The 14,292-nt window shown below is 36.2% G+C and overlaps 2 protein-coding genes across 2 annotated transcripts; both read left to right on the top strand.

Moving 5' to 3' along the window:
- Positions 1-608: 608 nt before the first annotated feature.
- Positions 609-3,416, top strand: LOC131978386 (duodenase-1-like). Its single transcript, XM_059342018.1, has 5 exons — positions 609-1,012; positions 1,088-1,238; positions 1,356-1,488; positions 2,139-2,396; positions 2,502-3,416. Exons 1-5 carry the CDS (start codon positions 859-861, stop codon positions 2,667-2,669), a joined length of 864 nt encoding a protein of 287 aa, XP_059198001.1. The 5' UTR covers positions 609-858; the 3' UTR covers positions 2,670-3,416.
- Positions 3,417-7,056: 3,640 nt separating this feature from the next.
- On the top strand, positions 7,057-8,643 carry LOC131978393 (trypsin alpha-3-like). Its single transcript, XM_059342029.1, has 5 exons — positions 7,057-7,212; positions 7,290-7,440; positions 7,599-7,731; positions 7,898-8,155; positions 8,239-8,643. Exons 1-5 carry the CDS (start codon positions 7,155-7,157, stop codon positions 8,389-8,391), a joined length of 753 nt encoding a protein of 250 aa, XP_059198012.1. The 5' UTR covers positions 7,057-7,154; the 3' UTR covers positions 8,392-8,643.
- Positions 8,644-14,292: the final 5,649 nt, after the last annotated feature.

Here is a 14,292-nt window from a genome sequence, read left to right as displayed (position 1 = left end):
AAGTTAACTCAAACAAAAGGTGTGAACCGGTTGGGAGAAGAGGAGGATGAGGAAAGTGCCTGCTGCCACCGACAGCCGCCATCTTGGCTCCATTTAAACCAGCTGGTTCCGGCTGCAGCCAATCACGGCCCAGGCGTGGAACCTCTCCACCAATAACACCACAGCTATGGCCCACTCCAATCTGCATATAAAAAAGGAAAACAAAAACACAGGGCACACATACAAATGCAGTTTGCTAAACAATAACTATAATATGACCACAGTCAAAACAATACAAACTGTAGGAATAAAGAATATATTCGGATTGGCTGAGTTTCAAAATTATGGCCAGGTTACTTCAGGTCAGGAAAGGTATGTGTAGGGTGAGAAGCAGAATAAGGAGGGGAGACAGGATGTGAAGGCCTCAGCAGACAACAAACACACACATACATTTTGAAACGTCAAGGAGATGTCAAATCCCCAGATGCACGGTTAAGGGTGGGAACCGAAAAGCATCACACAAAAATTGACCAATTGCGTTAAAAAGCTCACCCAAATGGACGGGGTGGGCCGAACCCAAGAAGAGGAAAATTTGTAAAATTTGTAATCACTCTGTCTTGTGGTGCCATCGAGATCACATTGCAGAGTCCAGCGCTGAGCATTGCATTTGGCTATGATTCTTTCAATAAATGGTTAACTTTATTCATTTGTTTGGGTGAGCGTTGGAGGCTTTAAAAGCCCATGCTCTAACGAAACAGAAAAGTTAAATATAAAAAAAGGAGGAATGAATTACAGAGTGTGTATTGTTTACATGATCAAATGATATTTTGAGGATGAGGATGCTGACACAACAGATAAAAAGATACAGACTGCAAAAGGATGTGGCTAGACATTAAGAAAAAAAAAAGATTACTGCTTCATAAAAAGGATCAACTTGACTCCCAAAGAAGACGAGTCAGTTGTCTTGCTGGCATCATGCATGCTCTGCACAGATTTCTGCTTTTTCATCTTCTGACATGTCTCGGACAACATGGTAAGAAACTGTTATTATTCTCAACTATTTACTTGGACACTATCTCTTAATTTTAATCTTTACTTATCTTTGCAGCACATGGGAGCGACATCATAAATGGAGAAAAGGCTGCGGAGGGGTCAATGCGTTATATGGTCTCAGTGCAGAACAGACATAATCATCATGTTTGTGGAGGATTCCTGATCCGTGAAGACTTTGTGGTTACTGCTGCACACTGTGACGCACCGTGAGTTACTTTTCCTCTTGATGTTTTGTTTATGTTACTATATTGTACCAACATAAAAATATATTAAGATTTAAAATTAAATATGTACTGACAAAGTCTCAATGATCTCTCATTCAGGAATCTTACACATGTTGTTGTCGGCACCCACAATCTCAAGAATGCTAATGGAAAAAAACTATCCATCAAAGAGAGACACAAGGAACCATCTTATACAACTGTAGGAAATGGTTATGACATCATGCTCCTCAAAGTAAGTACTAATTTTCATCATTATTGGAGGTCAAATTATTTATTTTCTCATATTTCATATTTTATCAGCTCCATATTCCAGTGATTGATAAATTAAATAAAAATGTAATATAAAAACATAAAAATTATACTGATTTGGTGGTCAAACTCTAGGCACAACATATACAAATTGTTATAGCTATTTATTGTTTGTTTTTTCCAAGCATTCTGTATATCTCCTTTAAATGCCCCTTTTTATTTTATATATTTATTTAGTATTATTATTATTTGTTTGGTTTTATGTGTATGTATGTGTGTATGTATGTATACATGTGTATGTGTGTGTGTGTGTGTATGTATATATATATGTATATTTTTATTTTTATTTTTCGTTTTTTATTATTGTTTATTTGGCTACTGTTCATCCCTCCTGTTTTTCTTTGAGGGGGAGAGAGTTGTATTTTCTCATTATCATTACTATTTATTGTTTTTTGCTTATTTTTTGTGAATGTAACTCTCTGGTTTGCGGGCGGGGGGTTGTTCTAAAAGGGGGAAATATCTTTTCTGATTGAATATGTATTATGTCCTGACAACCCAATAAAGATATATATGAAGAAAAAAAAATAAAAATTAGACATTGTAATTCTTGATTTGTTATTTTGTGTGTTTTAGCTGTCAAAGAAGGCTAAACTGGACAACAGCATAAGAACAATTCCACTTCCAAGTCCTACAGAAAACATAAAAGATGGTACACTGTGCAAAGTAGCTGGATGGGGTTCAACAAGTACTGGTGGTGCAGTTGTTGATGAGCTGAGAGTGGTGGATGTGTCGATCATTAAACAACGAGTCTGTGAGAAGATGTGGGGCAATAATCTTCCTGCCTATGTCATCTGTGCAGGTGGATATGGAACAAGCAAAGGATTCTGTCAGGTATGTTTTCTGTCAAATTCTAGAAAAATCTAACTGGTGCAGAAATACTACAAACATCTTAAATCAAATAATAAATATACAAATGAAGCCTCTTCCTCTTCACAGGGTGATTCTGGTGGTCCTCTGGTCTGCAACGGGAAGGCTGTTGGTGTCGTGGCTAACAACAAGGAAAAAAACTGTAACTACCCACATGTACCAAATGTCTACACTGATACATCTAAATACATTACCTGGATCAACGGAATCATTAACCGTCCTGAGAACAAACCGTAGGAGCATACATCCTGCACAGAGTTTTGCTTTAGCATACAATTTTATTTTTTTTTGTTAATTGCTCTGTTAATGTGACCACAATTCATTATAAAAGTACAACACAAATGTACCTAACAGCTATACAGACATCTCAAAGCTCCTGTTCTGGATCAACAAGACTCCAAAGGAAAATAATTGTTGAATGTAATAATTCTACACAGGGGCCTCCAGGGGCCACTGCCCCTGTGAAGAAGCCTTTGGCCCCTGCTGTGGCCCCTGTGTCAAATTAATAATAAAATGATCAAATTATAACGATGAACGATGGAACAATTCCTAACTATTTTTTGTTCAAACAATATTTCATTGCTCACAAAAGGGACCCATAATGTGTACATTGTATAGTAGTTTAATTGTGCAATAAAAGCTAAATATAAAGATCATTCTCTCTGTACTGTACTTTCAAAATAAAATAAAAAGTAATTGTGCACAAAAATGAGAAATGTCATTGTCGTACAAAAATAACTGTTAATGTTGGTTAGTCTCATTGTTTCAATCAATGTAGTTCTTCCAAATAAGAGACTTTTAGCTAAAATAAAGGTTTTGAATGCTTAAATATCATTTTTGACGATTTTTAATGTGTCCCTCTGATTAAACACTGGCCCCTCCTTGGCCCCCAGAGTAAAACTGGTCTAGAACCGCCACTGGAAGTTGTGTATATTAAGTGTTTGCTCTTTAACTGACAGGCAAAATAAAAAAAGATATCACAAATATTGTTTTTGCTTTCTTCTATCAAAAGACACAAATGGTGTTTACATCACTTTTACAGTAACTGGCTTGTGTTGGTAAATTCATTAATCTTAATTTGGTCAGAGAAGCAGGTTGGTGAGGACATCCTTTATCACAGAAAGGCAGATAAATACAGAAGCAGTGTGTTGAGAAATTCAATGAAAAGTTAATTTGTAAATTAACCTAAAAGAGAAAAAAAAGAAGCTTTTTCAACCTTTTTCCAAATATAATCTGTAAAACACATTACCTTTGGAGCATTGATGAATACCAATAAAACATATTGAATAATTTAGAATCAATAAAATGAAACAGTCCTACTCTTCACTAAATCATTATGACACAGAAAATCTTGTATTGTGTTCAGACAAAATGAATAGCTGTAAATGGTAGAACCTGTAACATTATAAATATGAATGTTCATTTAAATATTCATTGAAACTGAAGCTGAAAAAAGGTCAAAGGTCAGCCACCTTATCCTGTTTGTGTGTGTGTGTGTGTGTGTGTGTCAGACAGTTCAAAGAATTGTTTGTGTGTTGTCAAGTAGATTCACCCATAAGAGCCTCTGTGTTGTTACTGTGTTGACTATTGATTAAATATGGCGTTTTGTGTGTAAAAACAAACCTGTATTATATTTTGCTTATTTCACTGATATATATATAAAACGGCTTATTTACCGTACAAACAAATGCAAAGTTTTTTTTCTAGATGAGCTCAATAGTGTTATTAAAATCTTAAAATGGTAACAAGTACTTTGATAACATTTAGTTTTACTGTTAAATTTTAAAGGTGCATTCAATCCATCTTAACTGATAAAGTCAGTTGCACGTCAGAGTAAACTTATTCTGTCAGCAGTTTGTTGCATATCTCAAAACCACATCTTTCTGCACACAAACCTGAAAATGGTAAACAGAGGATAGTGGATTGTAATTACGCACTCTGCAAGATTTAAATCTGATACCACACACACACACACACACACACACACACACACACATGCACTTTTGCACTTATCAATAATTTGGACGTATGTGTTTTTCATTGAACAATTTGGAGTTTTTACGACCCAAATTTTGCAATTCTGTTGGGATATTGTGTAAAACGTAAATTTAAAGAGAATGCATTCAAATTATGATATGCATTATTTAATAAAATATTGAAGCTATACTGTTAGCTGTAGCTAGAACTTATGTATGTATGTATTTATGTATGTATGTATGTATGTATGTATGTATGTATGTATGTATGTATGTATGTATGTATGTATGTGGGTCAATGACGTGATCTAATCCATTGTCAGTTGGTGTAACCATTATTATTATTTTTTCATAAAAATCTGATATCCATATCTAAATATAGGGAAAACAAAAGTGAACTAAAATGAGAGAAAAAAATACAATCCACGGAAAAAGTTTATATAAATATATATATTTATAATTAATTTGTGGTTACACTATTTGACAACTTGCCATGCCTTATTTGTCACTGACCCATGTATGTATGCATATATATGTATATATATATATATATTATATATATATATACATATATACAAAATTTACAAGTGTAGCAACGTTTTCATGCACACATGTGCACAGGGTCACAGAGGTCCTGGATGGTTGATCTGGGAACCTCTGTTGGAAGTAAGCAATGAGCAACCCATAGTTATTCTGTTGCCTCAACCTTATCAAACTGCAGCTGTTTCACAATGCTAATGATGTGTTTAAAATGACATGTTAATCTCCTGCTAGCAGTAGGAGCATTCATTTTGAAAAAATGCTCCTGTAGGTCGAATTTGAGGGTAAAAACAAATGACCTACGTGGTGGTATGGTTTGGACAACTTGATTCTACAGAATAAAGACAAGTGTGCCAAAAATAAATCATGAATTATGGCAGCATATCTTCCTAGAACATGGGCCAAATTAGTCTGAGATATTGTCCCAACATTTACCAAAAATCCACTTCTTTTGGAGGTCAAAAGAGTCCACACACGATACTCAAAACTTCCCTGGCAATAAAGTTTCAGATTTTATTAGTGCTCAGGCAACAACACAAATCAAAACCCTGAGACAGTTCCCTGAGGTGCTCAGGTCTCCCACTTTAATGCACTTCTGCTCCTCCATTTTTGTTCAGTTATTTCAAAACAACCAGCAAGCTTGTGGGTATTGCTGGCCACTGATCACCCGTCAATATTTTACCCATAGTTTCCAAGATCACAGAGAAAGTGGTGACTGAACAACTAACAGACTTCCTAAACTCAGGAGAAGTCTCATTCCATCCCTTGCAATTAAGTATTAAAACAAATCACTCAACAGCTACTTCACTGAAAATATGAACTATAGTTGTACTGTGGGAGGTTGTCGGGGTATTTTTGAACTTGAGGAAAGCTTTTGATACTGTAATCCACAATGTTCTCCTCGCCAAACTGTCCAATTTTAATTTATCTGATGGTACAATAAAATTAATGGAGTCTTATCTATCTATGAGAAGACAATGCACAAGGGTTGGAGATCAGACCTCATTATTTGATCTGTAGGTGTCCAACAGGGCTCAATTTTAGGACCTCTTGTTATTCAGTTTATATGTTAATGACCTGCCACTTGTTTGCCCTGAAGTTGAAACCCAAATGTATGTGGATGACACTCATCTTCACACATGGTAAAGATAGAGTTGAGTTGGATGTTGGGATCGTACCACAGGTGAATCTTGGGTTCATTTGTGGACTAAATGCAACAGCTTTCTGAGTCAACTCCCAAAATGGCAGGTCATATTTTCTGTATATTGTACATTTTTCTGTTATTCTTTGTTTCCTGCCCAGAGACTTTAGATGAAAATGAGTTTATACAGCTAAGAAGCTATGCATTGTCCCTGTCAAATACGCAAAGAAAGAAAGAAATAAATATTGCTGATGTTCAAAAACATCTGATATGCATGTGAGTATTGCTGATCATCTGATAATTGTTGTTTGTGTGTGCATGCATACACTGCTGGCTTATCTGATGGGCCCATTTTCAAACTCTGTCATAGTAGGCATCCGTCCTCTGTGGGCTCAACACACACACACACACACACACACACACACACACACACACACACACGCCTAATAGGGATTACAGATTTTACTTCACACACATCTTGCTGACTTTCTTTAATACTTGCAGGGTGATTTATATTCAATAACTGATTAATACTTGCAGATAACTGAAACATGATAAAGGTTTTTACACTAAGATGATTATTACTTAGATATATTATCAATCATAGTTAAGATTTGTGATAACTTAAAGATAACTGATACATGGAATGATTATTATTCATTTTTACTCTACATAATGAGGATCAAGCACTGATTAATAACTGAAGTCAATAGGCCCCTTATGTAACTCATTCATAAACGATGAGGAACAGAGGTCAAAAACGTCCAGAATTAACTGAATGAAGAGACTGAAGTGACAAAAGTTAATGAACGATATAAAAAGTAAGCAGAAGGAATGAAAGACAGCCTGTGTTACAGTCATTACATGCTTATCTGATACTTGTATGTGTGATTTACGCTGCTGACATGACAGATAAAAGATAACACAAACTGCAGACTTTCACAAAGGATGTGGCGAGAAATAAAGAGGAAAATATTAGGTGTAGCTGCCCACGCAGCAAACTGCTTTATAAAAGGGTCAACTTGACTCCCCCAAAGAAGACGAGTCAGTTGTCTTGCTGGCATCATGCATGCTCTGCACAGATTTCTGCTTCTTCATCTTCTGACATGTCTCGGACAACATGGTAAGAAACTGTTTTTATTCTCAACTTAATTTACTTGGACACTATCTCTTAATTTTAATCTTTACTTATCTTTGCAGCACATGGGAGCGACATCATAAATGGAGAAAAGGCTGCGGAGGGGTCAATGACGTTTATGGTCTCAGTGCAGAACAGACATAATCATCATGTTTGTGGAGGATTCCTGATCCGTGAAGACTTTGTGGTTACTGCTGCACACTGTGACGCACCGTGAGTTACTTTTCCTCATGATGTTTTGTTTATGTTACTATACAACATAAAAATATATTAACATTTAAAATTAACTGATATTTTATTCACCTTTTTCTATTGTTGCTGTCAAAACTGTGGAAAATGTACTGACAAAGTCTCAATGATCTCTCATTCAGGAGTCTTACACATGTTGTTGTCGGCACCCACAATCTCAAGAATGCTAATGGAAAAAAACTATCCATCAAAGAGAAACACAAGCACAACTCTTACACGACTGTAGGAAATGGTGATGACATCATGCTCCTCAAAGTAAGTACTAATTTTCATCATTATTGGAGGTCAAATTATTTATTTTATCATATTTCATATTTTATCAGCTCCATATTCCAGTGATTGATAAATTAAATACAAATATCATATAAAAACATTAAAATTAGACATTGTAATTCTTCATTTGTTATTTTGTGTGTTTTAGCTGTCAAACAATGCTACACTGGACAACAGCATAAAAACAATTCCACTTCCAAGTCCTGGAGAAAACATAGCAGATGGTACACTGTGCAAAGTAGCTGGGTGGGGTTTCACACGTACTGGTGGTGCAGTTGTTGATGAGCTGAGAGTGGTGGATGTGTCGACCATTAACAAACAAGTCTGTGGGACTGCGTGGAACGGTTATCTTCCTGCCAATGTCATCTGTGCAGGTGGATATGGAACAAAGAAAGGATTCTGTCAGGTATGTTTTCCGTCAGTTTATAGAAAAAATAATATCTTAAATCAAATAATGAATAAACAAATGAAGCCTCTTCCTCTTCACAGGGTGATTCTGGTGGTCCTCTGGTCTGCAGCGGGAAGGCTGTTGGCGTCGTGGCTCACAACCGAGGGAATAACTGTAACTACCCACAATCACCAAATGTCTACACTGACACATCTAAATACATTACCTGGATCAACGGAATCATTACATCTTAGGAGCACAAATCTTGCAGAGTTTTGCTTAAGAAAAGTAACTACCAAAATGTACCTAACAGCTAAAGCTACAGCTAAAGGTCCTGCTCTGGATCAACAAGGATCCCAAGGAAAAGGATTGTTAAATATAATAATATCACGCAAACTCTTCTGCAAACTGTCTGTATACGAATTGTATTTGGGAGTGGGAGTTGTGTATATTAAGTGTTTGCTCTTTAACTGAAAGGCAAAATAAATAAACAGATATCCCAATTATTGTTTTTGCTTTCTTCTGTCAGAAGACACAAATGGAGTTTACATCACTTTTAAAAATACAGCACAAAATCTTTTTCCAGGAACATATCCACAAAATGTCTCAGGGTAAGATTGATTGAGGATATATACGAGAGCTACTTTAACTGGCTTGTGTTGGTAGATATTATTTGATTATATGTATTATTTCATTCAGTGTGTTATTAATTTTAGTTTGGTCAGAGAAGCAGGTCAGTGAGGACATCCTTTATTACAGAAAGGCAGATAAATACAGAAGCAGTGTGTTGAGAAATTCTATGAAAAGTTAATGTGTAAATCACCTAAAATGAAAAACAAAATGAATTCAGCCCTTTTACAGTCCTAATAATAGCATAATAATTTTTTTTTTTTTTAGCTAAGGTGCATTGATTAATGCCAATAAAGCATTGAAATTGAATTATGTACAATCAATACAATGAAACAGTCCTAGTGTACAGTAAATCATTATGACAAAGATATTAAAAGTAGTAAAGTAGTGTGTTCAGCAGGCTTTGAATTTCGTCATTTTAGGGGCAAGGCCATTTGGCCTTCCTGTTCACATTTTTTCTAAGGGCCACATGACAGGGGCACAAAGGCCGTTTGGTTAAATTACGCTGGTTTTACCTTTCAGATGAATACCTTAACATTCTCATTTACCAAGAAACATTAATTATGAATTAAAATATTTGTTTTAATTCAAAAACATTGAAAAACATATCATATTGTAAAACACTGCATTAAGAGAGACTGTGAGTATGGGAGAGAGAGAGAGAGAGAGAGAGAGGCTGAAACAGTGTTAGAGGCCATAGAAGTGAGAAGGTTCAGACAAATACTGGTAGAGAAAGACAACAGCCACCACTGTGACCTAACCACAGAAGTATCAGAGATACATGTTCTCCTGACACGGTGCAGTGCACAATATATTAAATATATTATAAAGGACCTTTTTGGAAAATGACAAATGTGTTTTGAAAAGATGGACTCCTGCCTGAGTTCATCTAATAGTAAAGAAAGAGAAATGCCTCCTCCTGCCATAAAAAAGAAAACTGCTGAGGTGAAATTGACAGCTAAATGTGGAGCCCTTGTTCCTGAGCTAGGGAAGACGTTAGCACTATCCCACCTAGCTAGCTATGCTAGTTTTCATGATGCAAAAATGTGCATGGCTCATTTGAATATTCAATGAGCCATGTGTTGATGCACATGTCTGGAGGATGGAGAGTGGGTCGGGGTTTGACCAATAGAATGGCTGTATAATTCCATAAGCCCACCGCGTCACTAGCCTTGTGTTTATACTGGAACTTTGACAGGGGCACAAAGGCCGCCTTGGCCGTAAATTGAACATTTTTTCACAGGGCATCAAGGCCAAAGTGCGGGGCAACGACGGCCATGGCCGTGAAATTCCCACCCTGGTGTTCAGGCAGGCAAAAGCAATAGTTGTAAATGGTACTAAGTACTAATTTTCAGGAAACATCATCACATACACTTTCCCATGATTGTTAAACTGAAGACTTATTCATTTATTTATTTATTTTTTAGACACTGTAAGTTTTTAAGTTTTCATTTCATATTTTGTGTTCTAGCAGGCAAAAGCAATAGTTGTAAATGGTAGAAACTATAATATTATAAATATGAATTTCTATTTAAATATTTATTGAAGTTGAAGCTGAAAAAAGGTCAAAGGTCAGCCACCTTATCTACTGTGTGTCTGTGTGTTAGTGTGTGTGTGTGTGTGTGTGTGTGTGTGTGTGTGTGTGTGTGTGTGTGTGTGTGTGTATGTGTGTGTGTGTCTTTGGTCTACAATATCACCAGTTTATACGATCATTTTTCATGACTCTTTGAAGAGGCTGGAAACTTTGGTTACTGTGGTTCAACTAGTTCAGACAGTTCAAAGAATTGTTTGTGTGTTGTCAAGCAGATTCCCCCATAAGACCCTATTGGTATTGACTAAATACTATTGACTGAATATGGCCATTTGTGCGTAAAAACAAACCTGTATTATATTTTGTTTTTTGAGGTAACATACTTCACTGATATATATATAAAATGGCTAATCGAATATGAAAACAAATGCAAAGATGATTTTCTAGATGAGCTCATAACAGTGTTATTAAAATCATAAAATGGTGACAAGTAATTTTCTAACATTTAGTTTTACTGGTGAATTTGAAAAGCTTCAATCAATCCAACTTAACTGATGAAGTCAGTTGCATGTCAGAGTAAACTAATTCTGTCTGCAGTTTGTTGCATAACTCAAAACCACATCTTTCTTCACACAAACCTGATGTCACATGAAGAAAAAAGTCAAATGTTGCAAGATTTAAATCTAAGAACACACACTAAGGTCAACACACACACACACACACACGTGTTTTTCATTTCATAATTTGGAGTTTTTTTGGCCAAAAATTTACAATCTTGATTCTAGAAAGGTTTGTAAAAACATTTTGTAAAACATAAAATCAAAAGAGAATGCATTAAAAATAATAATATGCATTGTATTATAAATAATGAAGCTACACTGTTAGCCCTGATGTTTGTCTGAACAAAGTAGTTTTGTTCGAATTCACAACATTTACTGCATGTTCTACATTTTTTAGAAACTGTGACCATAGTGGAGAATTACTGTTTGACACAGTGAGTTGAAAAGTGATACCAAGGGTCAATTGTCCATGACAAGTTGGGAGTGAGAACAGGTTGGAAGGACAGACACTCACAAACATAGAAAAAAGGGGCAACAATAACACACAGTTCTATCTTGATTTTAAAGACTCACAAGGATGTCAGAGTCATCGTTTGCCTTGGACTGAGGGAGGTTTGAAACAAAGTGCATAAAGTGATGGAATGGCGCCCACTAATGGTCAAAAGGCAAGAAAACAACTCTTTGGTCTGACTGCAGCGATCCCTGATGAGTATAATGGTATTATAACCAGACAGAAACAGCTTGCATTTATGTATCAAATATTACAACTGCATCTGAATATAGATCTATGAAGTGAAAAACAACAATGAATACATGTAATTCATGATCATGTGCCTTTTTCCCTTTGTGAAAATCTAGGCTAGGAGGGCTTTCAAGGTATGGGTTGAGTCAGGCAGACAAAAACATGGCCCTTTATTTGACTATAAGAAACAAGCACATGCAAGTTTTAAATATGCTCTACGCTTCATCTAGAGGAATGAAAATACAATGAGGTCTGACTCTCTTGCAAGGAAGCTACAAAACAATAGTCCTAACTAGAAAATTTCCTCTGGGGAAATTTTGAAAGGGCCACGGGGGCTACTGCCGGTGTGTGTACACTATGATGAGATTCTTCATAGATTTCAAGCTATGCCCTTTAACCTCAAAATGTGTGTGTGTTGTGTGTGTGTGTGTGTGTGTGTGTGTGTAATTAAAATCACATAAAGTTACTGTGTGTTATGTGTGTGTGTGTGTGTGTGTGTGTGTGTGCGTGCGTGCGTTTGAAGCATGTGTATGCATGTGTGTGTGTGTGGTATGCTTACGCGCATGTGTGTGTGTGTGTGTATCTGTAACTGTAATCACATCAAAGATCAAAGGCAATCAGATCAAAGCAATCAACAGAATTAACTGATACTTGTCAATGTTCCGGAACATTGACAGGCTGGAATTTCTGGCCTTGAACAGAAAGCATTTTTGGCAAAACCATAAATACCTATCATTGATCTGACTTCACTTTGAGCGTCCTGAGTTCTTCCTGAATCATAATGTGATTTTTTTTTAAGAAAAAATAAAAAATAGCTTTGTTAGAACGATGTAAAAAAACTGTTCCATCTTCCTTTTTTCCGAAATCTTCCTGCGTTTTTAATATGGGACCCAATGAGGCTGTTGGTGGTGTTGGTGGATCATCTGTGCGTCCTACGCCCAAACTATAACTCTGACAGCTTTACCAGAGGATTGTGAGTGAGAAGACAAAATTTCCTACGTTTCTATGTATAAATTATCTCTGTAGAGTGAAACTTGCGGCCTGGAGCGCAGTTTTAAAATTTATTTTTTGACAATTTCTTCTCTCCCTCTACACTCTGGCGATGATGTCACACACTGTGACACGAACATTCCGTGCAATACACACCCATTATAATCTCAGAATTTCTCCAAAAATGATCATGGTCATTGAACAGGGATTGATAAAAAACTATATGACCTATCGAAACGTGGATTAATACACCAATACACAAGACTTGTGTCTACTGTTTAAACTTTAACTGGAGTCTCTACGTGAAATTATGCCTGAGGAGTAGACGTTTAAAAATCTCCAATAATTGTTCTTTTTCGCTCATTTTTTTTCGGCCGTCCCATTCATTTCAATGCAAAATTTTGGGCAGTTTTTCGCGACTTACGGGTTTTTAGTTCATGGTATTTTACCAGATTCCATTTTATCTGTTCTATTAATGCCTATTAATAAAGACAAATCTGGGAAAATCAACAGTTCGGATAACTACCGGCCCATAGCCCTGGCCAGCATATTATCCAAGGTTTTGGAGCGGACTATATTGAATAAGCTGGAACAGTTTATCCTGACTTCCGATAACCAGTTTGGTTTTAAACCTAAACATGGCACAGATACGTGCATTTTTGCTCTTAAAGAGATCTTAGATTTGTATAACAGACATAATACCACAATGTTTATGTGTTTTATTGATGCCTCTAAGGCCTTTGATCGGGTGAACCATGAAAAATGATTTTATAAGCTGCAAAATAGAGGGGCTCCCACATCTCTTATAAGAATCCTGGTTTTCTGGTATTCACATCAGTCAATGTACGTTAAATGGGGTGATTCTACATCTGCTCCTTTTAAAGTATGCAATGGAGTTAGGCAGGGGAGCATTCTATCTCCCTTCCTTTTTAATATTTACATGGACGAGCTATGCAACCAGCTAAACAGCTGCAGAACAGGATGTATGGTTGGTGACACCATTGTAAACCATCTGATGTATGCGGATGATCTGGTTATCCTGTGTCCATATAGTGCTGGCCTCCAGCAGTTACTCAGAGTATGTTCGCAATATGGCTCTGACTTTGATATTAAATACAATGGTAAAAAGAGCAATACTATGATAGTCAGAAGCAAGGAAGACAATAAATTGTCATTTCCTGTCTTCTCTCTCTCAGGCACTGTCCTTAAAACGTGTGAAGAGGTCAAATACTGACTGATGACTTGTCTGATGATAGGGACATTCAAAGACAATGCCCTATGCACAGGCCAACATGTTGAAACGGAAATTCTGTATGTGCTCATTGTCTGTGAAGATCACTCTTTTTAAAACTTTCTGCACCCCAATGTATACTGCTTTTATTGTATTTTTTTATCATTTTGCTTTTTATTTTATTGTTATATGGACCAACCCTGTGTCCAAAATAAAGTGTTGATTGATTGATTGATTAATTAATTATGTTAATGTGTGACTTTCACCAAAGTGAAAACAATACATGACAGGAAGAAAGCCTTTTTACTGCAGAGTAGTATATAACATACACCGTTATATGTATAACAGGTTTCCCTGTCTGGATCTGTGTATGTTTGAGCTCTCCTGCATGTACAAACGAGAACATTAGTTTAACAACTATGAGAACATTGATGCAGCTCTGGCTTCTGTGGTTCATTTAGATTGTTGCAG

Source organism: Centropristis striata, chromosome 9 (genome assembly GCF_030273125.1).
Source record: "Centropristis striata isolate RG_2023a ecotype Rhode Island chromosome 9, C.striata_1.0, whole genome shotgun sequence".
NCBI lineage: Eukaryota > Metazoa > Chordata > Actinopteri > Perciformes > Serranidae > Centropristis > Centropristis striata.
This window is presented reverse-complemented; position numbering and strand designations above follow the sequence as displayed.

Coding starts and splice junctions, on each gene's coding strand:
- LOC131978393 (XM_059342029.1), top strand. CDS start 7,155: ATGCATGCTCTGCACAGATTTCTGCTTCTTCATCTTCTGACATGTCTC. Junction 7,213..7,289: donor GACATGTCTCGGACAACATG/GTAAGAAACTGT, acceptor TTATCTTTGCAG/CACATGGGAGCGACATCATA. Junction 8,156..8,238: donor CAAAGAAAGGATTCTGTCAG/GTATGTTTTCCG, acceptor TCCTCTTCACAG/GGTGATTCTGGTGGTCCTCT.
- LOC131978386 (XM_059342018.1), top strand. CDS start 859: ATGTGGCTAGACATTAAGAAAAAAAAAAGATTACTGCTTCATAAAAAG. Junction 1,239..1,355: donor GCTGCACACTGTGACGCACC/GTGAGTTACTTT, acceptor TCTCTCATTCAG/GAATCTTACACATGTTGTTG. Junction 2,397..2,501: donor CAAGCAAAGGATTCTGTCAG/GTATGTTTTCTG, acceptor TCCTCTTCACAG/GGTGATTCTGGTGGTCCTCT.